Consider the following 27,467-nt stretch of genomic DNA (forward strand, 5'->3'; position numbering starts at 1 on the left):
CGGGCTCATTTTCTCCAAGCAGCGGCTGATAATCGAGCCTATCACTACAAATAATTAAGTAATGAGAATTTGGACTATTAAATAAAACTTCTTTAATTACCTCACGAGCCACATAACTGAAGAAACCAATTTAAATTTGAATTTTAAAATTTATCATTATTTAAACTTAAGGAACGGCTATTTTACGCTGTAACCTGCATGGTCCTAGCGAATATATGTTTGGTGAATCAACTTGACGAAACGGGCTCATTTTACATTTCCGTACATCCCATGTTCCCTTGCAAGTTCATTCTCGTCACCAGAGCCGCTTGCCCCTCTTAGCCGGCGGGGTCTGTGCACGAGAAACAAATGGCTTTGGGGACACATGATTTGATTGGCTACATTTTCAATTGTAGCCAATCAAATCAACTGTCTTAAAGTCTCGTATATCAAAGGGATTTTTTAACGGTTCATTTTTTGATTGGCTGTTCCTGGCCTTTTGTTAGTTGTATACTCGAAGAGAGGGCTTGAAACGAGTTATTCCAAGACCCTTCGCTTCAAGTGGGAGAGAAATGTATGAGAACAAGAAGGCTCTTGTTAAATAATATCGCGAATAATAAAATACAGGCTGCTATTGACGCGTATATAAATCGTACATCACTTAGAGCTCCTTACAAAATTTTGACCATGGCAAATAGAATTTAATATCGCAAAAGGCGAAAATATTAGAAACATTCAAAAGACACGCCTCACAACAAACGGCAACCTTTGGGCTCGCAAAAATTCGTTATTTTACAAAAATAAAACCTGATATCAATTTGCCTATCGGTTTTATCCCTAAATATTTCTAGCCGCCCCAGATGCGACTTTTAATAATTAATTCTAATTTATAATTTAACCATCTAATTTTTTTGTCTAATTTAAATGACCCTTTCTATAAATGAACCGTTTATCGTCACTTGTAAATTGTTCTGGAAACTTGTGATAAGTTGCCGGATTCAAATTTATAAATAAAGCTAACGGAAGTTAGGATTTAACGAGTTAAAGCAGATGGGATTTAAGGGTCAATAACCCCAGCCGCGCGTTTCTACTTTCAACTGGAAAAGGTCTGCAAAAGCGGTATTCACGGTTACAAGTAACATGTCGGTCTTACAGGTCCGGCCTGCTCAACAACAGCTATTTTTTTAACAGGCGAAAAAACTTTCAATGACTTTCATAAGTCAGTCCTATTCTCCTTATACACCCCTGTAACAGGCATTTTGTACACAAGGGTGGTGCACTTGGCCCCGGCGAGACCGAACGTGGTCACCACTCCAACTCTTACAACACAGACCGCACTACAATACCGACATTCGTGTCTGTCGCATTACGTTTCAACTGTACACAGCGTTATAAAAGAATCCCAAGACGCAAACTGGATGGTCAGCGGTGTAAGCAGTATCCAGTCTCTTTCAGCTAAAATTGAAAGAGATTGTCGTCATCATCCTTTGATTCGTCATTATGGCATTCCCGAGATGCAACTGTGCTTTGCACTATATTCCAGTCCGCCTCGGCTAAAATGGTAAGAGGTCATCATCATCGTTTTCCTCCTCGTCATCGCTACCTTCTGCTTCTTTAATAAGCGAATCTGCTTCATCGTCATCGGAGCCGCAGACATCCAGCTATCAAAAACAAGATATTCTGGAAATTAAATGCCTTTCAAAAGTTTCAAGTCCGGCAATAGCTTAGACGTCAATCACACCAGCAAAAAATGTTTAGTTAAACCTGGTTAAACAAAATGAAAATCAGCTACATTATACTGAAAGACTGAATTTTACAGAGGTTTCAATTAAGCTCCAACTTGTGTTTTCATTGTGCTAAATTTGAAGTCGACAAACAGCAGTTAGCAACTTCTATATAAAAACAGTTTTAAACCATGTTTAAAAAGGCAGCTTTCAAAGGGAAACGGGGATTTTTCTGCTTTTCGGTTAAAAGTCCTAAAGTTGGCGAAGTAGTCTTGCTCGTTCATGAAATGCACTTACTACTTCAAGATGAAGATACAAAAATTGTTGTTGAAGGAAGAAGGGAGCCATTTTTTTTAGTTTTTAGCTGTTTTTCCAGGCTTCTAGGGCAAAACTTGAAAAACTCAGCCCGACCGCTTTTTCAAGTTGAGATCTAAAGTTCCTGATGGCATCACGATGATAATATCACTGACTTGTTTATAGCTTTAGTACAGTGGCATAGTAATTTTAACAAAACTGGACTATTATTTGTAGGATTCCATATGTCTTTAGGCTCTTGAATTTTTGAAGTGAAGCTCGCTACAGTGTCCTTTTAAAAGTGTTTTAGCTTTGGTGTGATTCGGGTATTTGACAAGATTATATAAAACCTACGCACACAGCAAAGAACAAACATTGTCAATCTGATTAACTTTATAAGGCTACGACCATATGATGCCCGCCAGGACTGGCTTCCACCCAGTATGAGGCTTCACATTACCTTTTGATATCTGTACACAGGAAACTTGAGCTCTTTCCGTAGGACATGTCTCTTGAAGTTCATCCGAACGCAGGAAATGATATAATGCCTAAAACAAAAAACAAAAGAAGAACGTAAAAACCACCAAGAGTATTTTTTTGCCCAGATGTAAGACTCTTAAACCATTGGGTCACACCATAGTTAAACGACAAAGATAGCAAACATATGACAGGGATATTTAATTCCCAGGAGCACTCTTGTAGTAAAGGATATGTTCGTTAAACGGTCACGCATTCTTGTCCATATAACATTTACGGTCATTTCATTCAAATGATGCAAAATAGTCGAAGTCTCAAAGAGACCTTTGATTTTGAATTCTCGTTTCCAGAATGTATTTAATTTTAATTGACTTTAACTTTAATTTGGATTCTGTTTTGCATTCTCTTTAATAGAGTTTGACTTTGATTTGTACTTTACTTTCTTTGCATTTCATTGCATTTGATTTTCATTTAATTTGCTAAAAGAAGGGAAAAAATGCCCCAAAAGCTTAGTGGCAGTGCTAGGATACCATACTGATCTTTACAACCGATCTTTTTTACTATCATTTAGTTATAATTCACTTACCTTCTGGACGGTTTATAAAAAACAACTGCTAAAACAACTACCAAAAGAACCGCAAACACCACTCCAAACGCGATGCCCACGTTTTTCTTTGTGGCAGACTTGGCTGTTTTATGTGCTGCTTCAGGAATATCTGTCACTGTATGACTCCTGAAAAAAAAAAAATACCAAAAATAATAAGGTAAAATACAGGTTATAAGGTAAAAAGGATGAAGTCTGCATACAAGCCTAATGGCCCATCAGACCAGAGCTTATCCCGGTTTTGGTAACATGAAGCGACTAGGAGTATCTTTACTCCCCCCTTGGATGGGATGCTGTTTTCGCAGGGACCCCAGCTTCGCGGACATACACCTGGGGGAGAGAGGCACAGAGAGAAAGTGCGTCCAGGAACACAACAAGGCCCCGGCCAGGGCCGAACCCGGACCGCCAAACCGAGTCGGCACTAATCATAGGCCAGCGCGGGAAAGCCCTAGGCTTATACAACTTCGTAAGAAGTTTTTAGTGGGCTTTAAACTAGGGGAGCTCATAGTTGGGGAAGCTGGCTTATAAGCGGCATAAAAAAAATGTTTGGAAATGAGACAACGAAAAGATATTGAAGACTGATTGTGGGGGGGGGGGGGGGGGATATATTGTACGAAACCACTCTGATCAAACATTTTATTTTCATCTTTACTCTCCTGGCAAGCTTATTCATTGCCTTTTTTATTTGAAGTATAATGTTCTGCAAGGAAGTTTAAGTTAATATAACAAAATTGGATGGAGAAGAGCTTTTAACTGAACAGGGGAGGGCTTATAAAATATGTTTTCTATAACCGAGAGATGGACCTATAACCGGGGAATGAGGGGGGGGGGGGTGGCTTATAGGCAGGGGGATTACCAGTAGTATACACAGGGAGAAGTTACAACATTGAAAAAAAACACCCATGCATTTGTTCAGAATACGTTGGATACCTAAACTATTTTTATAAAAGAAAGTAGATCTTACAGGTCGTCTGCGCAGACAATAGATGTAGGCCAGGTAAACAAGTGGTGATGGCTGCTGGACACATAATCAAACTTGGGCTTCCCCTGAAAAAAGAAAAAAAAAAGAAAAGCGACAAACAGTGGTTAAGGTATCTGATCTTCATTAGTAAAGCTTTTCACGATTTTATTTTTCCGTTTACTCCTTTGTTTGGGTTTCAATTGCAAAGTGATATTTAAAGGGGCCATGTCACGCAATTTTAGGCAATTTCGGCACTGACCAACCGGTCATAGAATTAACTGAAATATCACAATATCGGCTTAAAATTGTAGAAGAACTAGAAAGAAACACAGAAAGGCCAAAAAGAGGCATGAATGGGCAAAATTCGAGAAGATCAAAACGGATTGCTTTCGGGTTAACTTGAAAAACGTCGGCCCGACCTTTTTCAAGATTATCTCAATTATTTGTATAAGTGTTATTTACAATGCTTAAAAATCATCGTTGTTTGTTATTTGGCTGTGATTTTACCAATTTAAGACTTTTGCTCTGTCAATTTGAAGTTCAGAGCTCCTAATTAACGAAAATAAATAGAATTAAACCGTGGCATAGCCCCTTTTACACTCGAACATTGTTTTATTACATTTCCAAATACATCTTAGTTCGTTAGTTTACGAACAGACACATTCTTACCACTCCTTCACCCTCTGAACACATGAAGTTGATCACCACAGTTTTTGATTCATCTGTTTCCATCTCGAGCGAGAACATAGAATCTACAAAGAGCAGAAACCAACAACGGTCTGTAACTAGTAATAGGCACAAACAATATTTGTAATAAGAAAGATTTTGTTGGGAATGACTGCGTAAACGTGACTTAGTGGTGAATTTTTTCGATTGAGTGTCGTAAAACCAAAACCAAGGTTATCACCCTGGCCAATCACAAAGGACAAGGCAATCCAATGAACCAATCACAACTCGAAGCAGATACATGCAGTTGGCAAGAAGCGCGGGAAAACGTGTGCGAGTGAGTTACGATTGGTTTTGCGTTTACTTCTGATTGGTCTAGAAAGTAGCGCGCGATTTTTAAACCAATCACAGAGCGTAGTGAAGCAAAATCAAAGGAATCCCGGAATACTTTGGACACTCAATCGAAAATTGCTCTATTACCACACTATCACACCAGCACCACATAGAGACCTCGAGCTCATAATGTAAATGGACTATGTCACTGAGATTTCGCAGATTTTTGCTCTTAACTGTTCTGAAATTAGTGGTAGGCAACTTAACGCTAAATAAACATTATCTTTAAAGAATCCCGCCCACCCACTTTGCATTGCGCGCCTCAAAAGCATAATCCGCCATTTTGTATGACATCTAGTTTTGGATAATTTCAATATTGTGGTCAACAATCCAAGCGCATCCTCGCGTACACGCTGTGTTCGCTACTTTAACTCCCGTCAAAATCTTTAGTAATTATCTGTGGTTTATTTCGAGTGTCTATTTTATTGGTTTCTTTCAATTTGTCATTTAAATACTCGTTTGTATGTCGGATGGCATTTCGCGTTCCAAAGCGCGGTCGGCCGAAGACGGAACAAACCAAGAAAATTATTCTGCGGCAATCAACGTTCGACCTCTGGATTCAAAGGAAGGAAAGCCTTGGTATCAAAGGGCTTAGTAATAGCCAGTTTGCCGAAATATTACTTCACCAAAGCCTGGAAGACCTTCGTGAACGGTGCAGATCATACGAAGCAGATGAAGATGAAGTCGTTCCAAGTAAGTTCTGAGCGAAATATTCCTTGTTTAAACCAGTCTACTAAAATATTTCACATCAGTCTAGAGAGCAACAGTAATTAATTTTGTTAGTTTTAAGTTTGTTTTCAAGCCATTTGTCCATTTGTTGACGTTCCTGATCTGGATCTTGTTTTCTTGTGTTGAAATCCTCATATTTTCTCTGCATGTACACAGATACGGTGTCTTAGATCTGTGCCCATATAAGGAACGGATATCAGGAGTCCCCGGATAATAACAACAATAGAGGCGCGCAATGCAAAGTGGGTGGGCGGGATTCTTTAAACATCTAAAGGAATTTAGAATATAGCCGCTGTATACGCACGATGGAATTCTAGCGGGCATTATTTTTTATAGAACATAGCTGAAAACTATAGAAGACCGGTACCCCGGATGTGAGAATTGTTTGTCAAATTTGGCTGAACGACTTCGCCTTTGTTTTCTTGTTTTGTTGTTTAAATGATGCTTTAAAGCAGCAAGTTTTTATCAGAAACGTTTTACTTGCTTAAATGGAAGTAAGACAGTGCAAAAGGAAGCGACAGATGAAGAAAGAATCGTTGAAATTTGTTGTTTTTCTTTGGAGTTGTGTACGCCACTATTTTGCCGTGAACTGCCTGAAATGGATTGGAAATTATTTAGCAAATTAAGCCGGACTCTAGAAACTCTTTGAGGTAAGAAACCTTTTTAAGCCACAATCTGAAGACAGAACACTCCACTTTTGTTCTTTTTAAATCGAAATTAGAGGCGAAATTGAAAAACTTGCTGCCAAACGAACGCATGAAAATTTTTCATTTTGAATGAATTAAGGTAGGCTTAACCAAACTTGAATGCGTAAATATTTCAACTAGATTTGTCGGCTTTGTGAGAATCTTTTGGTAGTCGGAGAAAGGACTATAAATAGCAAATATGAATGAAATGGTATCTTGGTTTATTTATAAAAAAGCCGCCAAAGAAAAGAATGAACTTAACTTTCACTTTACCGATGTTGCGTGCGTTTGTAAATGCCGTAAGCGGCCGCGAGTCTTGTAAGTTCTGTACTCGTTTTTAACGCTATATTCTAAACCCACTATGGTGTTTGAAGATGTCCTATCGTATGTCCTATCAGAGAATAATGCACTTTTGAGGTCTAGAAAGCAGCTGAATGCCCTCGCCTAACGGCTCGGACATCCACTAGCAGCTTTTCTAGACCTCAAGCGTGCATTATTTTCTTATAGAACATGGAAAACCATCTTCTAGTAGGTAAATATAACCTAAATTTGCGGATAGAAATCAAGCTACGGCTATAAAGAGCGATATTTCAAAGACGCGCGGAAACAACATGAAAACGTTTGCCTAACTTTTTCAAATTGCAATCCATTTCCATCCGAGCTATCCGCAACCAAAGATGCTCGTTACTAGTTTCAATGCCCTAATATAGCAATTGTTAATAAAAATGGAGCATTATTTTTAGGTTTCCTGCGACACAAATATAAATTTCGGCGGTTCCAAAATCTGGTAAAAGCCGTGACACAGTCCTTTTAAGGAAACAATCAGATTCACGGATATGCAAAACAAACCACGACGAGTGGACACTAACAGAACTCCCGATAAAAACCCATCCAAAACCACCGTATTGCTGAGGTATTATTAAGTGAGACATACCTTCATAATAAAATGTCCTGGATTTCACATGATATGGTTTGCCATCCCAGCAGAGCGAGGCGGCATCATCGCTTCCTTTGCACGGTACATCTTTATCCAAGTTACCACACACAGTTATGTAGTAAGAAATGTCGTTATTGCTCTCATCTTTTCCTGCGACGTTCCATGTCCTTACAGATACAAATGGAGATAAATAATGTGTTAATACTGTCTGTGTGAGAGGCTATATTAATACAATACCTGTAACTTCCGAGTGGTCAAACCCTCTCATTAGAACATGACAAAACTTGACCGTGTAAAAACATATCATGTCACTCCGAGCTGTCGGAGTTGTCTTTTTGTGGCAGGGGAAAGTGAAAAAATCTCGTCCCCAGAGGTCGCGATCCTTCTGGTCTGCGCCAGGGATTGATACGGTTACCTCTAGGCTAATCTGAAAGCCCGACAAAAAGACGACCAGAATCTGATTGGCTGTTGAAAACTTGTTCGCTTCACCACAGTCTCCGGCGCACACGCACAATCAAACCAGAACCAGGATTTACTGGTTCCGGTTTCGGATTAGCCCAGAGCCGTTTAGTTTCCCGAGTCGTTGGTCAAGGGGAACGCAGGATCTTGAGAACGCCATTGCGATTGAAATACATATATCTCTTGACAAACTCTTGATATTTCGCTACTATTTCCCTGTGATTAACTTCTTACAAGCTTGTTAAAACAACAACAACAACAACAACAACCACACCAACATCAAATGTCAACAGAGGAAACAGCGCTTTGCCTCGCCTCGTGCTTTTCTTCGTTTTCTCGTGTTTCAAAACCCAATGAACACTCGAACTCGTTTTTGAAATATTACAAGAGCACCAAAATCTTACCTTTTATTAGAGTCATAAACAAGTTTGTTAAAATCAATACTTCTGCCTGTGAGAGGATGTTTGACAATGCAACCGCTTTCTTCGATTTTCTCCCTGAAAACAAAATGAAGATAAACACTTTTTTCTAACACTCTTATCGAGCTATTTTATTGGTCTTCTAGGCTGTTCTAGCATTTTTATCAATTGTGAAGGTATGGAACAGATAGAGCTCTTTTGTAATCTGTCTTAATCTTCTTCAGCTGTAACCGTACTTGTTTATTTTCGGTTTATTTTCATTTTTTTTTTATTTTAAAATAAATAAGTATAAGGTTTTCTTTTTTTGCATTAGAAAAATGATATGGCTCGATCCTTTATCCTGCATGAGAAATCACATCTTATTTCTTCTTACAATATCAGAATCAAATATCATTCTTCAGTACCTTATTTTACTTATTTTCGCGGGAACTTAATTTCGCGAATGGAGAGGGCATATTTCGCGGGACCTAATTTTTGCGATTTGACCAAAAAAACGTAATTAACATGAAAAATACAATAAAAAAACGTTCGCGATTTTCAAATAATCGCGAAAATAGCGAAAATTAAGTCCCACGAAAATAAGTAACAATAAGGTAAAGGAGTTTAGTAGTGGCACCTCGAAGGGGTAAAACTGAACTTAGGCCACGCCTAAACAGCAAATTCTGGTACTTTTTAGGGATTTTATCAAACTTTCCATTAAGGCATCTTCGTCCTTTTGAGATGTGACCCACCCAACCCCACCCCCTCCTCCACTCATCCGAGCCCAAAGCAGGTAACTGTACTGTAAGAGTCCTTACCTTTCAACTTGGCAGGCTACGGAACTTTTCCAGTTGAGAATAAATGAACATGACGACCAACTTTCACTGTAAGGAGAAGACACATTACCTATTTAGTACTGTTACACTGTTCAGCTACCGTCGCTTGCATTTAAGCGTGAACACGTGACGCCGAAACATGATCCCATGGGGTGCTAAACGCGGCATGATTGGTCATTAAACATTTGAAGTTTGGCAGAGCGTAACACGAACTTTCAAACTCAAAAATGTTCATGAATGTTCGCCACAAACAAGTATCGGCAAAATATTAAACCTGGAGAGCCACTTTATCGGAAGGGGTATGCATTTGACACAGTTCAAGTTCAATTTTTGTGAAACAGTCTCTGATATCCAATTCTCCCGCCATTTCGAAACCGGCAAGTGTGGAACTTTCGACGCGAAAGATGCCGTTACGGTCTACCAAACTTTGAATGTTTGACGAACAGTCCTGCCAAAATGAATACCCAGTTGGACCATGTTTCGGCGTCATGTGTTCACGCTTAAAAGCAAGCGATAGCAAAATGAAGCTACATAACTCTTGCTGTACTAAATGACCTGCAGAAAGCAAGACCAACAAAACATTTCCTTACAAAACGCCAGGCCGGACGAGAAACCAATGTTGTAAAAACTTCATGAAGCATTTTATCAAAATTTCTTGGCCTCTGGAACTTTCCTTTCCTGTCCCAGTTTTGGGAAAACATTATCTCCCAGTCCTTGCACGTTTCATTTCTCAGAAACATTTTTTCTAGCTCGGGAATATCTCACTTCGGGAAATCACTCCAAATATTTTAGCACTACTCTCATGGAAAGACCATGATTGTGTGTGCATAGTCTTTCCACAACACATCCCTTCTTTTCAGTTCATTCGTTAATTCCATTTCTTTGGTGCACACTAACATACCTTTGAAACTGTGGTTGTCCAACATGATTTCCACACTCGAAATAAAAAACCACTCTGGAGTTTGAACCTTTGTCGCAGCCTTCAACCGGGGGGAGTCCCGAATATGTCAACTGAAGTTTACCATCTGCAAAGATAAATCATTACGCTCCTCATTAGTTCCAGGAGGCGCAGTGGCCTAGTGGTTAGTGCGCTGGACTTCAGATCGAGCGGGTATGTTCTCTGGCAAAACACTGTACTCTCACAGTGCCTTTATCTACTGTAGCTCTTGGGCACAAACGTTTCTAGCCTATGAACACAACTCAAATGTGCTGGATTCCAAGGATGATTTGAAGGATCGAGTCATTTATGTTTTTATGAAAACTAGCCATGGTATATTGCAATTCCAAAGTTTTTATTGACAGTTTATGGTGTCTGAGCTCAAATACTATCAGATGCGCTAACCATGCTCGGGGACTTCCATATTTATGTGGCAGGGGTTATCGCCGTTCTTCAGGGTAAAAATAAATTGGGGTTTGGTATCGCATGGGATCATAAAATCTAATCTAGAATGACCACTTTAACAGCTATTCCTGTGTTTGACAGAACTAGTTTAATTGATAAATTGATACCTCTTAGAGGTGAAAGTCATTATAACCAACACATCTACAAAGCGAGATTCTGGGACCTTCTAGGTCCTCCTTTCAAAATCTCCTTTCCCAAGTAACGACAAGATCACGGCTTCCACTAACAAGGGGAGGTTACAAGCTTCTTACCGTTTTTGCTCATCATCTGGGTGCTTGTTAATCCAATAATGTTGACTTTTTTACTGCCTGCTCTGATCATACAAACCGAAGCAGTTGGTGGACAACCTGCAGAAAAACAAAGAGCCTTTTTCCTCAAAAACGCTTTTCTTTTCTTCCTATAACTTTTGTTTATTAGATTGGAGTGCCTCTTTAATTCGGACACCAAAGGGACAGGAAAGACTCCGAAAGAGTGTCCGTATTATGGGGGTGTCCATCAAGTTACAGAGGTAGAGTTGATATGAAAGTTGGCCTCTTTCAGACCAAGTCAAGTTCAAGTGTAAGTCTTTCTGTTATCTCTTTGTTCTTTCTCGCCTCCTCCTGTATTGGAAATTTCTCTCAAAACTGTTTCGTTTGTCATACTTTGTGTGGTTAAGTAAATAATTATGTAATATACGGCAAACCAAAATTGATGTACAACAACAGCTAAAGGCTACCTGCTGGACCATCACTGATGCCTCTACAAATGTTAATCCAGAATCTATAAAAGGAAAAGAAAAGAAACATGCCACAATTTTTTGTCAGTTGTTTGAACAAGAAGCAAAAATGAAAAAAAAAAAAAAAGAAAGTAGAAGAATATAAAATAGAATAAAAAAGGCCACATTGTCGTTTAAACCAGAAAAAAAAGAAAAGTAGGTGCGAAAACAGAAAAAAAATGAACATAGAAAGACAAAAACTGAAAGTAAAAGGGAACAGAAAGCACACAAGGAAAGGCCGGCACGGCCAGCTAAGGAAAGATAATGAGAATAACGGCATGTCTGCTGTTTCGGAAAAGGTCGTCTGCCTACCGATACGTAAAAGAGTTACGAGTGTGCGTTAAGTTATGGGTAGTGCTAGTTTACCGCTGTTTGCGCGAAGGAAGGAGAAACCACAATCATAAGTTTCCATGCATTCAACGAAAAAAATACACCACTACCCATAATACCTTTTGGTATTGTCGAGTACGCTTTTACGCTTCAGTGGACTCCGTAGGATAATTTTTTCTCGAAACAGCTATGTACCCAATATATCTAAGTACCTGTCTTTATTATGTTCATAATGCCAGCTTTGTGTGCGACTTGTTAACAACTGCAGGTTGTAATTACTGCTGCCATCAGTGTAGCTGCATTCTCGCTCCTTAGGAGGGCATACCAGACTTGTTCTCCAGGCAAAATCTGCTCCATAGTTCTGTTAAATAATAAAAATGCTGAATTTACAGAGCGGTTTTAAATTGGGTGTCAAAAGTCATCTGCAGTTGCTTTAGCGTCGCTTTACTATGCTCCATGATTGACATATAAAACTCGTGCCGCCTTCTTAACCAATCATATGCAAAATCAAACTAATTGAGACTTGGCGCATGGCCATACTTATTTCCCGCGCTTGGCACCAGTCACGTGTATTTATCTTGAGTTCTCGTTGGTTGATTGTGTCGTTTACGTTAGTTGTGATTGGCCAGTGAAATTGCTTCAGTTTTGGTATTACGCTCTTCAGTGAAAACAAGGAAAGAAAAAGGATTTTTTTTTAGTGTCACTCAAGTAGTGGGCGCAGTACACTAAAGTAACTCAAACCAATAAAATCACACACCCCATACGTGTCCAGTGTTGGTTGTCCCTTGCCTCTTTGACTTCTGTCGCACACAAATATTATTCTTGACACAGTAACTGCTTCTGAAAAGGGAAAAGAGCGATATAGTGTCACTACAAAGTTACATTCCCTTTTTTTAAAAACCATAGTAACTGGATACTGACAATAACGAAAATTTGCCAAATGGTACTGTTTTGTACCTGAAGAAACACTGTCGCACAAACGATCAGCACACACTGGACTCCGGAACGAGTTAGCCGGGTTTGTGCCGTGGCCGGGTTTGAGCCGTGGCCGGGGTCATCGTATCATGTTCTTGACTCAGGCGTTGCCTCTTTCCACAAGAGGCCAGGTGTTTAAATAGGTGGCGGTAAATTTAAAGGGAATGTGCCACGGCTGAATTAAGTTTATTTTCTTACGTTTTGCCAAATGCTTGCTAAGAAACTAAATGTTTGCAAAGAAATTACTCCTATGGATCCAAATAACAGAATTTGATGGTCATTTCCAATGCCTAAATTTGGCTTAAATCTGTGACACAGTCCCTTTAATACTGGATGGTAGGCCTGTAATGGACTAGCAATCAGTCCAGAAGGGAGTAGAACTACTCCTAGTCATCTTATGCTGCGCAAACTGGATTTTATTCTTGGGCGCCAATGACGTACATTGTCCTTCTATGGTATTGGAGGCAATTAGTAGTTTCTCAACGGTTAATGTAATTTATTAGGTGTTTATTTACCCACGGGAGGCGCGGTGGCCTAATGGTTAGCGCGCTCGACTCCGAGTCGAACGGCCCGGGTTCGAGGTTGGCCGGGGCGCTGCGTTGTGTTCTTGGGCAAGACACTTTACTCTCACAGTGCCTCTCTCCACCCAGGTGTACAAATGGGTACCGGCGAATTTACTGCTGGGGGGTAACCCTGCGATGGACTAGCATCCCATCCAGGGGGGAGTAGTAATACTCCTAGTCGCTTAATGCTACGGAAACCGGGATAAGCTCCGGCTGTATGAGCCTCATGGCTCGGACACAGACTTTACCTTTACCAAACTGGATTTAAGCACCAGCTTGATTAACTACACGGCTCAAACGAACAACACATTACCTACCTTTACTGCCACATTCAGCATTGCAGTATTTCAAAATCAACATTTCCTCGTCCTTGTAGTAAGTCATAGCTCTGTTTTTGTAAAGACCCAAGGGTTTGTACATATTTTTATCGCCATGTTTTGTCACCAAGCACACTCCGGCTCCTTTACAGTTGTCCTGGCTCAGTTTTAACTCGCCACAAACGGACACATAGAAATAATAAGGATCGCTTGTACTTCCCTACAACAAGAACAAGATCATATTACTTAAATTCACTTAGGTTGCTTTCTAATAAACCCGCGCATGCTGGACCATGACAGCTTATGAACAAGAAAACAAGTTCTCGATCTCAGTAATAGTTCACCAAGTTAAAACAGTGAAAATCATAACCGTGAAGGGGGTTTGCATACCCGGTATTTATTAGCATAGATATTTATGATTTTATTTCTCCGTTTACTCTGTAGTTTTTGTTTCCATTCAGAAGATATATCAAACACTCGAGATTGTGTTTCATCAGCTATCCAAACATCTCGAATTTCGTCAAAAATACTCCGCTGTGCGTCATATTTTCAACTATCTTCTCGAGGTTTGGATATCCGGCGTCGTTGATATATTATATAACTCTGCGCTTTGAAACTTATTCATCTATCACATTTAGTTAATGTTTCAAAAAATCCACTTTATTTTATGTGCATTACTGATTTATGGTTTGTAATAACCCACTTCTCTTGCAAATGAGAGCAGTATTTTTATGTGTTACTTACTTATGTACAAAGTGGTTCTAACTTTTAATTTTTGGATGAAACCCCAGTGTGCGACAATTCAAATGAAAGCTACTGAGCAGTACTTTCATGTGGTACTATTCAGTAATTACGATGTACAAAGTGGTTCTATCTTTAAACTGTGGATGTAGCCCCAGTTTGAAAATTCAAATGAAAGTTATTGGGCAGTACTTTCATATGGTACTGTTTTCGAACTGTTTATTATGATGTTTGTTATGATGTCTAACCCTCATGTGTGACCATTCAAATGAAAGCTATTGAGCAGTACTTTCATATGGTACTACCGTTATGTGTGACCAATCAAATGACATTACGATTCATACCACTGTGTAATAGCTAGTATCCTTAGAAAAGCTGGCAAGTGACTTCAAGCTGTAATATTCTCCCGTGCCATTGTCGTAGACTCTGCACTTGTCAAGCTCTGCTGTCTGTGTATCAGGACAGGCCGCTGATGTTGCCCATCGTATGTTGATATCACATTTATCCGATGAACCTGAATCTAGAATAGGATGGCCCTGGAAACACGAAAAGGTGAATGAGAATTTCAGTTGGACCGTCTACAACGGTCATCTTAAAAACAGAATTTTAAACTAGCCACTCATGGTTAACGTGTGGTACCTAGTTATAATTATAGTTCACCACTAGATTTTCTCCACTTCTGATTGATTTAATTTGATCACGTGATGCGACAGTATTCATCCGCAGAGACACTTTCAGCTCTTAGTAAAATTTCAGAGTTGATTATAAGAATTGGGGCATTCTAATTGGTCGAGAAAATCGGCTTATAAGGCTAAAAACACCCCACGAGAGGTGATTATAGTAAACAATTCCCACCGGAGCCCTTACTCTCAATCACCCCGGTTATAGTTAAGTTATGGGAACGAGGCAACTCCGAAGGTGAGAGAGCGCGAGAGCTCCAATACGGCAAGTACAGAGGTCATCGCTGCGGGGAGGTGGGTGGGTTGCCAATGCTTCAGTCCTCCAGCACTTCACGAAAAGACAGAATACACGTGTACTGAGAAGCTTATATATACCTGTACATAGTCAGCGGCATGGCTTGCAGTTGCCAAAGTAACTGGGCACGTGGAATGGGAAATTAGGGTGTTTGTTCGCGCGGGCCCCGGTGAGAATAGCATTGCTTTAAAGTCACCAACAGTTACATGTAAACAAAGGTACCGAACATCTAACTTTCTCGTGGTGTTTGTCTTGTTCACTTTTATTGCTTAAACTCTTACGTGTAAATTCTGATTTCAACCAATGAATAAAAATGGTTTAAACTTATGTGATAATCAGCTTTTGTGATAATCACCTCTGAAAATTATACTCAAACAATTATTCGCCTCAGGTTCCGTCAGTCAGTTAATCGCTACACGATTTCTGATACGTTCGCTTTTGCAGAAGAGATTCAAAACCGAAAAGTCGACGAGAACGACGTATTGGTATCTTATGATGTCACATCTTTGTTTACCAATGTACCACTTCAAGAAACCATCGAAATAATCGCTGAAAAGGCGTTCGTAGACAACTGGTTTAACGAAACCCACAAGATGAACATCACTCAGCCTGATCTGATTCAACTTCTTGAAGTAGCAACTAAGAACCAATTGTTCCAGTTCGATGGCAAGCTTTACGAACAGACTGACGGAGTGGCAATGGGCTCACCTTTGGGACCCCTTATGGCGAATGCATTTCTCTGCTCCATCGAAGAGAAATTAGAACATGACAACAAGCTCCCAGAGTTTTACAGGCGATATGTCGACGACACGCTTGCCACGATGAAAGATGTGCCAGCAGCAGAAGCCTTTTTAACAACACTTAACAACTGTCACCCATCCATACAATTCACAATGGAGCTAGCTTCTGACAACAAGTTACCATTTGTTGGTATGGAAATACTTAAGAAAGGTCACCAACTGGAAACCAGTGTTTACCGGAAGCCAACAAATACCGGCCTGCTGCTCCATCACCAAAGCCATGTCGACAAAAGGTACAAGAAGTCGCTCATAAAAACCATGGTAAACCGTGCTTTTCATCTGTCATCTACATGGGAGTCTTTCGTGACTGAATGTGATCGCCTGAAGCTGATGTTTACGAACCTCAAGTACCCTGCAAGCCTAATTAACTCAACCATTTCTCACTTTGTCACCTCAGTGATGACCAAAGATCCTCTCGTGCCAGCTGAAGTACCTAACAACAAGGATATCATTCACCGAGTGGTATTACCTTTTAAAGATCAAACGTCGGCCGACGGAGTCAAAAAACAACTATCTGACCTGAGCAAGAAAATCGATCACGCTCTTCAACCAGTATTCAAGAGTCGCAAAATCGGTGAAGATCTCAAGATGCGTGAACCAAAACCACCTTTAATAAATCAACAATGCGTTGTGTACAATTACCAATGTGATCTGTGCGATGCAGATTATGTCGGCTATACCAGCCGGCACCTACACCAACGTATTGATGAACATAGGTTCTCCGCAATCGGGAAGCATTTAAAGAACGATCACGGCCTTAATAACATCGGCGACCTTACCAGTAATTTTTCCGTCCTAAAGAAATGCAGCGGAAAACTGGACTGCTTGATTTACGAAATGTTGTTTATTAGAAAGAATAAACCTAGCCTGAACACGCAATCGGATTCTATCCGCGCGAAACTATTTGTTTAAAACAAATATGTTAATGAAACATCACACCTCTAACCGCATATATAACACTGTTGAACCGTTATTTTATTTGTCACTTGAAAATGATGTCAGGATGACATCGAAACGTTGTGTCTTACTGTCGCTTATTTTTATTGTCAAATGTTTATCAAAATTTAGTCTTATTCGGGTTCCGTGATTATTGTTGAATAATACCCTCGACTTCGTCTCGGGAATTCAACACAGTTATCACTTCGCTTTCGGCGAATAATTGTTCAATAGCCCTCAAAACTTCGCTTCTCGGGCTAATATTTGGTTTAAGAACATCAAATTTCCGCAGGGCAACTATCAGCCGATAGTTCCTCGACAGAAACGCGCTCTTATTTATATAACATATCAAAAAGAATTCACTGAGAGAAAATAAATAATCGTATAGTGTTGAGTTGAAAAATAACCCAAAAACTCGTATATACTGAATGTATTAACAAACTTACCAAAGAGCCATAAGCACAAGTAAACGTGAAGTGGACCGTCATATTGGCTTTCTTGTCTTCACATAGAGTGCTGCTGCTGTATACAAGCCGTACCTGTCCACTGTCATCTACTATTGGAGGATCTTTTGCACGGCCCAAGTTCTAAACAGAAAATAAAGAGCGGTTCTCACTTGAGCAAGTGTCAAAAGTAACTCGCATTTGCTATTCCCGAAATAAAGAATAGATATGACGTAATAGTTTGCAGCAAGCTTCAAGCTTTTTGTTTGCGCGCAAATGAAAAAATGTTGCCCTTACTTAGCTCCTTTGCATTCTTGTCGCGTATCAATTTCATATAGGTTGGTTCTCATGTGATTGCCCCGATCGTTTCTATTGCATCGATCGTTTGCAAATACTGAGACGATCGTAGGCGATCAAAGCGATTGGAAGCGATCGGGGGGTTCTCATATGCTCGTCCCGATCGCCTGGTTTGAATGAAGACCTTCGAAAAACAATCTTTTTACCTCTAGATCCAACACAACGGTACTCTTCAATGAAAAAGCAAAACTCGTGGCCTCCTATCTTCTCAGTTATTGCAGTTTTACGGCGAGAAAGGGAAAGAGAAGCTATAGAAGGATAGAACACGGACGACCCAAGGGATCGTGATTGCCCCAATCGCCGCAGACGTTAGCGATCGTCTGTGTAATGTTCCAATATAATCGCCCCGATCGCAAGAAACTTTTTGAAGCGATAGGAACGATCGGGGCGATTATATGAGAACCAACCCTAAAAGGGATAAAAGGGATAAAAAAAATTCTGTTTCTATGTTGAAATGAAGTTGCTGTGATCTTAAACAAAGTAGAGACATAAGCTTGGAAAATTAACATCATCATCATCACATCATCATCACTTTGTTTACCCTCGGATTTAAAGAGTAGCTTATACAGCTAATATCTCCCAGCATTTCACAGTACACAGCACAATGGGCAAAGACCAGACCACAACACCGGGAACTTCATGCCCTACTCTTTACGATAAGCGTGTGGGTTCTTTTACGTCCCCTGCTGACCATAACACTGAAGATGCAGGAGACGGGGCCTACGGTTTATCGTCCTTATCCGAGAAGACTAGAATATCTAACCATTTGCAGATTCTCCTCAGTTATTTTAAGACCCTGAGTGTTTGTCCGGTCTGGGAATCGAACCCGAGACCTCCCGCACTGTAGTCCGTCGCTCTACCAACTGAGCTAACCGGTCGGCGGTTAAAAATGAAAACCATTTTACCTTAACATCATGTTTCCCACTGTGTTCGTCGGCTTTTTTCGCGACACCACACGCCCAGGCTCCAGCTGGACAATTAATTCCTGGCATTGGTAGCAGGGGACGACACAAGTTCACGTAATATTCATATGAATCTTTACTGGCATCCTCTGACATCACCTGTTAAACGAAAACAATATCAAACAAACATAAGAAATATACCTCACTTATCGAGTTTGAAGACCAAACTGTAAAAATAACCACCAGGGTTTTTCTTGTCGTTTTGTAGTGCCCCAGCGCAACACATGCAGGCCATAAATAGCTGCGAAATGAGGATAGATAGAAACTTTATTAACCTGTCAAATAACCACTTAGCTCGGGAAACTCCATACTAATTTGGGGACACAAAATAAATACATTCTAAAAGACAATTAAAAAAAAGTTAAACTATGTAAAATATCAAGTAACAATATTAAACATTCTAATCCTAATAATACTTATCTACTAATCTAATAAAAACTGGTCTAATAGCATAGGAATTGAAGATGTCAAGTCAAATCTTACAGTAAGGGTCGGAAGAACAAATACATTTCAAGTCAGGGCCCAGTTGTTCAAAAGGTGGGTAACACTTTCCACTAGCTCAGTTGGTAGAGCGCCGGACTGCTGTGCGGGAGGTCGTGGGTTCGAACCCCAGACCGGACCAACACTCAGGGTCTTAAAATAACTGAGGAGAATGTGCTGCCTTTGTAATTACATCTGCAAATGGTTAGACATTCTAGTCTTCTCGGAAAAGGACGATAAACCGTAGGTCCCGTCTCCTGTATCTTCAGTCTTATCACAGGGGACGTTAAAGAACCCACACACTATTCGCAAAGAGTAGGGCACGAAGCTCCCGGTGTTGTGGTCTGGTCTTGTGTAGCAAATTGCAGTATGTGTACAGCGCATCTGAACATATATATATATATATATATGAAAAGTGCGTTATATAAATTCATTATCATTATCATTATCATTATAAATGACTATCCGGTGGATAGCGCAGGACTTATCTACTTGATAGTGATTTATCCGGTGGATAGCATTGTCCACCCTTTGAACAACTGGGGCAGGTGTACGCCAAGGTGAAGCGGGCCGTACTAAGGAATTGCAAATGCGATAAGGCCAAAACAAAGGGGAATAAGGAAGAAAATGTCGTCCTTCTTGTAATTCTAATGCGAGAGTGTCCCACTACACTGGAGGAAATAGACTGCTGGATAAAGGCAAATTATAAACAGTTTCCTTTTCAGTAAATCCCAACTTTAGAGTAAGTTTGCCCCTGTGTTGACGAGGATGACTTCGCTTCCCAGATAGAGCTTCAAAGCTTCCTGGAGCCGGGCAAACCATTAGTTTGTCCAGCTCGCCATGACATTTAAGTACATTGGTCCAGTGGCGCTAAGCAATGATGACGTCAACTTCAAATACCTCTTTTGAGGAAGGTTATCTTTGTGGAGTCGTAAATGACAACATCAAAACAGCTCAGCTATGCACAAGAGGAAGTTTGGGCAATTCTTTTTTAGTTTTCAATAAACACTGCACTTCGCCCATATACTCAGTATCCATTCTCTTCATACAGATGCTGAGCTTTAGAGCCCACCCCTGCCCCCAATTTAAAATCACACCCCGCCGTCCCTGTGACGTACCAGCCAGTTGGCATCTGTTCTCGAGAGTCGTCCAAGGCTGTATTTGATGGTGCTGATTTTGCTTCCTTCGCCGACCTGTTTACTGGCTGCACATTCAAACTGTAAAAATAGTGAAATAATGAAAATGAGTCAAAACTTAAAAACCTTTTATATAATAAGTCGTTGTTTGTGATATACGAAATTCTCAAAGAAGGGGCCTGTAGGGGTAAATAGGAAATGGGAATTGGAAAAATTTTTCTCTGGGAAAATTGATTTAGGTCACTGGGACTGGGATTTGGAAAGTCGGGAAAACAATAGTCTGGGAAATGAGATTTGAGCAAAATTTTGGGCTGGGAAAATGGGATTTTATACCCCCATTAAGGACCCTCTTAAAGAGTTAACGATAAACTGCTAAGGTACAAAGATGGTTAAAAATTTATGCTACACTTTTTAAAGGGACTATGTCATGGAGATTTCGCAGATTTTTGGTCTAAACTGTTCCGAAATTAGTGAAAGGCAACCTAACCCATAAAAAATAATATCTTTGAACAACTAAAAGAAAAAAATAACCTTATTCGTGGATAGAAATCAAGCTACGGCTAAAAATATCGAATATTTGAAGACGCACGGAAAGAATTTGAAAACGTTTGCCTAACGCTTTCAAATTGCAATCCGTTTCCATCCGCGCCACACGCAGTCAATAATGCTAGTTAACAGTTTCAGTGCTCTAATATAGCAATTTTTAATAAATATAGACTATTACTGCTAGGTTTCATGCGACACAAATATAAATTTTGGCTGTTCAAAAATCTGGCACAATCCGTGACATAGTCCCAAGTGAAGTAGCTCTTGAAGAATTCTGAACCATATTTAATAAGAAGCCAGGGGTAGAAGGGGGCGGGGGAAGTCCCGGGGGACATGGATACAGACAAGCCTGTGTGGTACTCTCATTCAAGGTACAGCGACGCTTGTGGCTGAGTTAAACAAAGGTAGCTGAGTCAATTTCCGGGAGCGTGGAACAAGATTTTTTCTATCATAGCCCTAATGGTTTCCAATGTAAACCTTTTTCATTGATAAGTAAAAAGTGAAAGGAAATGTCTGGGAACCAACTGAAACAGGCAGAAATACTGGACTTTGAGACTCTTTGTACATACCTGCCTTTCACACGCAAGTGAAGTGTGCCATACTATATAGTACGTACAATCGTTTTCAGAGATAAACACAGGCTTGCCAAGATCACCGCTTGAGCTACACACGAACTGAATGATTGTTTCTCTGTTTTTCTTCACATGATGGCACTGATCGCCGCCACTTAGGTTCAAATACAACACCCCGTCGTCAAAGTGCAGGCGGCTGTTGGCCTTTCCAGCATTGATCATTTGTTGTCCCACTTGTTGACAAACACCGGATTTCGGATCACATCCTTTAATGGAAGACGACCAACGTTGTTAATCACATGCTACATACAAGGTTCAAACAGACTTCATACGTTTAGGTGCCTTGTGAATGCGAATATGAGAATACCCTTGTCTGAAGCATGTAAGTTGAGAAATCTTTTTCCCTATTTGCATGCAATTCAAGTAATACATGCTTCAGACAAGATTGTTTTTGTGGTTGTCCCCAAGCCCACTAGGTTTAACGCCCTTGCACTCCCAACAAAATTTTATGGTCAAAGTTCCTACAGTCGAAGCTCTCTTAACGGACACTCTCGTAAACGGACAGCTTCACTTATGGCCGCCTTGTTCGAAACCCCGTTTTAACTCCCATACAAACTCTGTATTTTTACTTTCTCGTAGGATTCTCGTAAGCGGCTGCGGACACTTTCAGAGATTACGGCTTAGACTTTTTCTTTGTTTTTAGGCTCCCGTAAGCGGACACTCCAAAGAAAACCCTATTAGCAACCTCTGTATCTTGTTTTTATCAATCAAATTCACATCACCGTTCGTCACAATGATTTTACAGTAATTACAGTACCATATTTCAGTGCTTGTTTTGTCGTCATCCAAGTCCGTCCAGTCATTGTTAGCTGTGCAAGCTCTTGTAAGCAGCCATCTATCCTCTACACCTCTAGTGGCCGCTTACGAAAACCAATCTCGTAAATGGCCAGCGCCAGTTACGGACACGTTTCTCGCGTCCCGAGGGTGTCCGTTTACGAGACCTTATGTCTCGTTTACGAGACTGTATTGTCATGTTTTTACTCCGGGGGGAGGGGACTCCCATATGAGAGTGACGGGGATGCTCGTCGTCTCGCTTAGGGGTATAAATTTCGGACTTTGGGTCTCGCTTAGGGTGTTCTGGGAAAAATGCAAGAAAAAGGCAATATTTTTAGCCATCAGGATCTCGTTTAGGGTTGCACACGAAGAAATATACAAAAATAAGTTCTTTTTCTCAGAATTTTGGTATCTTTTAGGGGTCTAAAATAGCTTGAGCCACGCCCAGATTGGTCTCTTTTAGGGTTTCTTTTCAAAATTTCCGACGAGCATCCCCGTCCCTTAAATATGGGAGTCCCCCCCGGGGTTTTTACTAACCTTTCGGAGGGGTTTTCAGTGCTCCACACACATGCAACGTGTAATTGTGGCCCTGCTTGTCTAGTACAGAATAGTCCATTTTTCCCAGCGGATTCAGATCAAACAGGACTTTTGTTTGAGGGTTTATAGCTGTACAGTTGTCAAAAACGACCTCATTTGTAGTATTGATTGGGCATGCTGTGCTGGTGATCCACAGGAACTCGTACACACAGGTTTGCTTTGACATGGTCACGTAAAGGGGCTCGCCCTGTAATACAAGAAATGCAACTGAATTTACACATCACAGCAAAAAAAAAAAAAAAAAAAAAAAAAAAAAAAAAAAAAAATTAAATACAGTCAACTCTCTCTAAGACGGACACCATTGGGACTGGCTCCAACTGTCCCATGATTTTAGAGAGGTGTCTGTCTTATAGGGAGTTTAGTTACAGTAAAATTAGCCTGTTCCAGGCGTTCGGTTAGTTGGGAAGCGGCGCGAGGAACGGCAGGGAAGGGACCAACACCATGTGAAATCACACATTTTAAGTCCGTCGTCTTTTTTTTCACCTTTGATCGTAGTTCTATTGATTTTGGGAGGTTTACCGCCCCAAATGAAATTGAACGTAATCTTATTAATTTGCTTTATAAAGTGATCCGGAATGTGTAAAACTGAAGCATTGAAAATCAGTTTGGAAAGGCCTAGCGTTTTAACGATATTAATTTTCCCGTATAGTGTTAGTTTTCTCTTCTGCCAAGCGAGAAGAGTTTTCCCTAAGTCACGAATTTTGGCACCGAAGTTAAGTTCGTCAGCATGTGCCTGATTATGCGAGAAGATACCGAGAGAAAGTATTGGCTCTTTTGGCCACCTGAAACCAAAGGGAGTGTCCTGGTTATTTTTCCATTGTCCTAGCCACATCGCCTCAGTTTTAGTTGTGTTTATTTCTAGCCCAGAGTGCGCACTAAATTCGTTGAGAAAATCAAGAAGCTCGTGGACCGATTCTCTGTCACGTACAAAGACGGTGGTGTCATCATTGTCGATTCGATCCCTTTAATGGACGTTATGTTTTTTAACGCTTATAAAGGTTTGCGTTAAAAGAGAGTTGACTGTAAATAAAAAATAGAGGAACTGAATCACGGCTGCGTAAGACTATTTTATTATGTCAAATACGTGTTAGCGAAGAAATTACTTCTATGGATCTAAATGGTTCGATTGTATTGATAGAACTGTGTCATGAATTTAAGCCAAATTTAGACATACGAAAATGGCCACCAAATTAAGTGAAATATTAAAATAGCCACTTAAAACAGCAAAGGAATAGCTCTATAACATAGCAAATACAAAATAAGCTATGGATACCCGACATTGAAGAAGATTGCGATATGTTTTTTTTTAAAAAAAAACTGGTAGACTGAACAGTTTTCGAAGTTATTCTCGTTTGTCGTAACTTTTAGCTATTACACCCGGTAGACATATTAATTTTGTTTGTTATGAAGCAATGGTTATTGCCATTTAGATCCACAGAAGTAATTTCTTCGCTAATATTACGTTTCGTAGCAAGTATTTTGCAAATCTTCATAAAAATTTGAATCGACTCAACTCAGCCATGACACAAGCGCTTTAATACCAAGCCAAGGTATACATTTTGTACATGTAGGTCACCACTTCATCTCTTGATTTTCTGAAATCTTGTTAAAGGACCCGTGTATGAATTTTAGCTAAATTATGGCATAAGAAAATGACTTCTATGATTTAGTGAAATATAAAACATAACCTCCCAAAACAGTGAAAGGGACATTTCGATCGAACAGTAAATACAATTAGAAGGTACGGATGGCCAGAAATGACGAAGTTTGAAACGGATTCCGCCGGTATGGGTTTTTGAAAAATGGCCCATATCGGAATCAGTTTTCAAACTTTATCTCTGTTGGCCATCCGTACTTTAAATTTTATCGCACTCGGTGTGTTACTAAATATCTGGTTACTGATTTAAGCTATGGTTTTGTCATTTAGATACATAGAAGTAATTTCTTTGCTAAACTTTAGGATTCATAGCGAGTATTTGGCAAAACTAAATAAAGTAAACTTTAATACAGCGGGTGACCACTTCATTTCTTGATTTTCTAACAACTGTTAAATTCTACCGCTACTTCCAAGTGGTAGTTACCCCACAACTTTAAAATACTTTTCTTACCTCAGTGCTTCCACATTCCATTTGTATACGAGTAGAATAATTCTTTCCATTGCCACAGTCACCGCCATCCTCGTAAGTCAAGTAGATATTGTTATTTTCTTTTTTGGGTCCATGCTTTATAGTTCCAAGATTATAATATTTCCCTCTGACAGAAGAGAAGAAGAAAATATATATGTGTTGGGAAACAATTGTAAATAGTTACGAAATAAAGCCCTGATACTTAGCCGACGAGGCTTTAGGCGGAGTTGGCTAAAATCAGACGATGCTCCGCAAGATTGAGCCAGACAGTTATTTTATTACTTTATTCCAATAATTGCTTTATTAGATAATCCAAACAAATTTTAACGAGCTAGCAAAAATTTTTACAGTATAGCAAAGCTGTTGTTGAGGACTTCTGGGCAAAAACTCGGACGAGTCTTGGCTAATGAGCTACGTACGTATGTCGCAGGATAGCTGTTATGTACGGATTACAGATAACGATGACTTTTGAGCATATATTGGCGTCGTGAAAGTTTGTTGGATAAATTAATGGACCTTGATAGGTGGTAGACACAGTGGCCTAACGTTTTCCACGTTAGACTTAGGATCGAGCAACAAACGACACTAAAGGAAAGGGGTGGGGCATATTAGAAAGGGGGCGATTACTGTTTAGGATTACTGTTATATCGAATCACTACAGTAAGCATGTTTGTTTTTACTTTAAAAACTTAGCAATGGTACATATTGCAATTTGCCGTGTTTTAATTGGTTAACAGGACAATAGTATATGAGCTTATATACCATTGACCACAAATATAGTAGCCAATATGCGTCAACGAAAACAGCTGGGAAGCTCATATTGCAATTCTTTAGTTGCGTCATTTAAATAAAACAATTAGTTCCCCTTGCGCTTGTTGGATATGAGATGGTTGGCTATCTATCATCTCATATCCAACAAGCGCAAGTGGAATAATCGTTAAGTACTCACCCCTTCACCATGCAAACACCTGCAGTTGGGGGACATCTTCGTGCAGGTCTTCTCTTAGGTAGTATCACAGTTCGGCAAACATTTATAAAATAAGCCACACCTTCCATATTTGGGCCCGTGATTCGTGCACGCCAGTTTCTGTCACTTTTAGACAACAGTGAGAAATCATACTGTTCATCCACACTGCCATCCTCATTCCTAATGCTGCACTGTACACTGATCATAGGTCTGCAAGCATATGCCGTCTGCCAGTGGCACTCATACGATTTGTCCTTTTTCTTCTCGCACGTTGGACCTGTGTCTCGCCCTGTGGTGCCCTGGTTGCATTCAAAGATGAAGTTAACAGATGGGGACTTTCCGTAAGTCATGTTTATCCGACCATTGAAGTACGTGAGGCGGTTATCTGGAACAACTGACACAGACTTTGCATCTGTAGGTAAACAAACATTTAAAATTACAAAATGTAACTATAATGTAAATTAGTAGAAACTCAGCTGTGTTCTATTGGAAATCCGCGAATCTGATTGGTTCTCCCTCTTTTCTATTTAACAAATAGATCCATCCGTGCGCTGCAGAAGATCACAGATGACGCAAAATGTGGAGAACAAAAGAAGTGGCCCACGAGCCGAAGGCGAGTGGGTCACGATGCAACCACATGACGCCGTGACAAACGAACAGACCCACGGCAAAATGGAACATGTTAATAATATCACAAGACTTCAGCACACTTCTAGTGCGCGCGTTTTAGATGTCGATAGAAAACAGTCGCGCACGCGCGTAGCTCTTTAAGCGTAAATTTTCTTTCTTTTTGTCTTCAAAGTGCAGAAAATTTTAGGTTTTGGACTGCAATCCTTTAGAGTTCTCTACTAAAACAATTAGACTACTCGCCCTCGTTTTCTTGAGCGATAGTCAACTCGCTGAGCCTCGTTGCTATTTACTCATAGAAAACTCGGGCTCGTAGTCTTATTGTTAATTAGATGACGTTTCTTAAATCGAAGGATTTTTTTTCTAACTGTAATAATTAAGGGAAATGGATGTTGTAGAATAGCACGATTGCAGATTGTAACTTCAAGGCATTTCATGCTGCAAGCTATTTATGCAAGAGTGAAGAAGAACCTCTGTTATGCTTAAAATTGTAAACCTTTTTTAGTTTGTTAATTATTATTGAATTACAGTTGCTCTCGTTAGTTATACAAACACTGGGGTGTAGCATTAATTATTATTTCTTTGTAAGGTGACGTTCTACATCATACTATAGAATGTACGAACTGAGGGAGTACAGCAAGAAAATAAAGGGGTGATCAAAAGAAATAGGACAAAAAGGAAAAGAGAAAGAAAGGAGGGATGGAAGGATAAATGGAAGTTAGTATGGAAGAAAGAGGCCGTATGAATGGAGGGAAAGAAAGAAGGTAGGGACAGAGGAAGGGAGGCAAATGGCATAGGTTGTAAATGCTTTTAGAGTTGGAACACGTCTTCTGAAACTCTTTTCATCATCATCATCATCATCATCATATCATCATCATCATCAT

General features: G+C 40.0%; 2 protein-coding genes across 2 annotated transcripts in view; one reads left to right on the forward strand and one right to left on the reverse strand.

Moving 5' to 3' along the window:
• Window positions 1–75: 75 nt before the first annotated feature.
• The window catches only part of LOC144656117 (cation-independent mannose-6-phosphate receptor-like), a 45,991-nt gene continuing 18,599 nt past the window's right edge, over window positions 76–27,467 (reverse strand). Inside the window, exons 15-36 of the mRNA XM_078516341.1 lie at window positions 25,939–26,368; window positions 24,972–25,116; window positions 22,804–23,050; window positions 21,430–21,698; window positions 20,297–20,395; window positions 18,642–18,797; window positions 17,383–17,523; window positions 14,570–14,761; window positions 13,485–13,704; window positions 12,387–12,469; window positions 11,842–11,990; window positions 11,261–11,304; window positions 10,797–10,892; window positions 10,045–10,168; window positions 9,126–9,191; window positions 8,314–8,406; window positions 7,448–7,617; window positions 4,709–4,791; window positions 4,043–4,125; window positions 3,061–3,207; window positions 2,458–2,545; window positions 76–1,640 (exon numbers count right to left, since the gene is read on the reverse strand). Of these exons, the coding sequence (XP_078372467.1) occupies window positions 1,533–1,640; window positions 2,458–2,545; window positions 3,061–3,207; window positions 4,043–4,125; window positions 4,709–4,791; window positions 7,448–7,617; window positions 8,314–8,406; window positions 9,126–9,191; window positions 10,045–10,168; window positions 10,797–10,892; window positions 11,261–11,304; window positions 11,842–11,990; window positions 12,387–12,469; window positions 13,485–13,704; window positions 14,570–14,761; window positions 17,383–17,523; window positions 18,642–18,797; window positions 20,297–20,395; window positions 21,430–21,698; window positions 22,804–23,050; window positions 24,972–25,116; window positions 25,939–26,368 (3,233 nt within the window). The 3' untranslated portion in view covers window positions 76–1,532. The remainder of the gene's footprint in view (window positions 1,641–2,457; window positions 2,546–3,060; window positions 3,208–4,042; window positions 4,126–4,708; window positions 4,792–7,447; window positions 7,618–8,313; window positions 8,407–9,125; window positions 9,192–10,044; window positions 10,169–10,796; window positions 10,893–11,260; window positions 11,305–11,841; window positions 11,991–12,386; window positions 12,470–13,484; window positions 13,705–14,569; window positions 14,762–17,382; window positions 17,524–18,641; window positions 18,798–20,296; window positions 20,396–21,429; window positions 21,699–22,803; window positions 23,051–24,971; window positions 25,117–25,938; window positions 26,369–27,467) is intronic.
• LOC144656281 (uncharacterized) lies at window positions 15,121–17,070 on the forward strand. Its single transcript, XM_078516514.1, has 2 exons — window positions 15,121–15,143; window positions 15,592–17,070. The coding sequence occupies exons 1-2, from the start codon at window positions 15,121–15,123 to the stop codon at window positions 16,910–16,912; spliced, it is 1,344 nt and encodes a 447-aa protein (XP_078372640.1). The 3' UTR covers window positions 16,913–17,070.

This window comes from Oculina patagonica, chromosome 6 (assembly GCF_052425735.1).
Source record: "Oculina patagonica isolate OP01 chromosome 6, crgOcupat, whole genome shotgun sequence".
NCBI lineage: Eukaryota > Metazoa > Cnidaria > Anthozoa > Scleractinia > Oculinidae > Oculina > Oculina patagonica.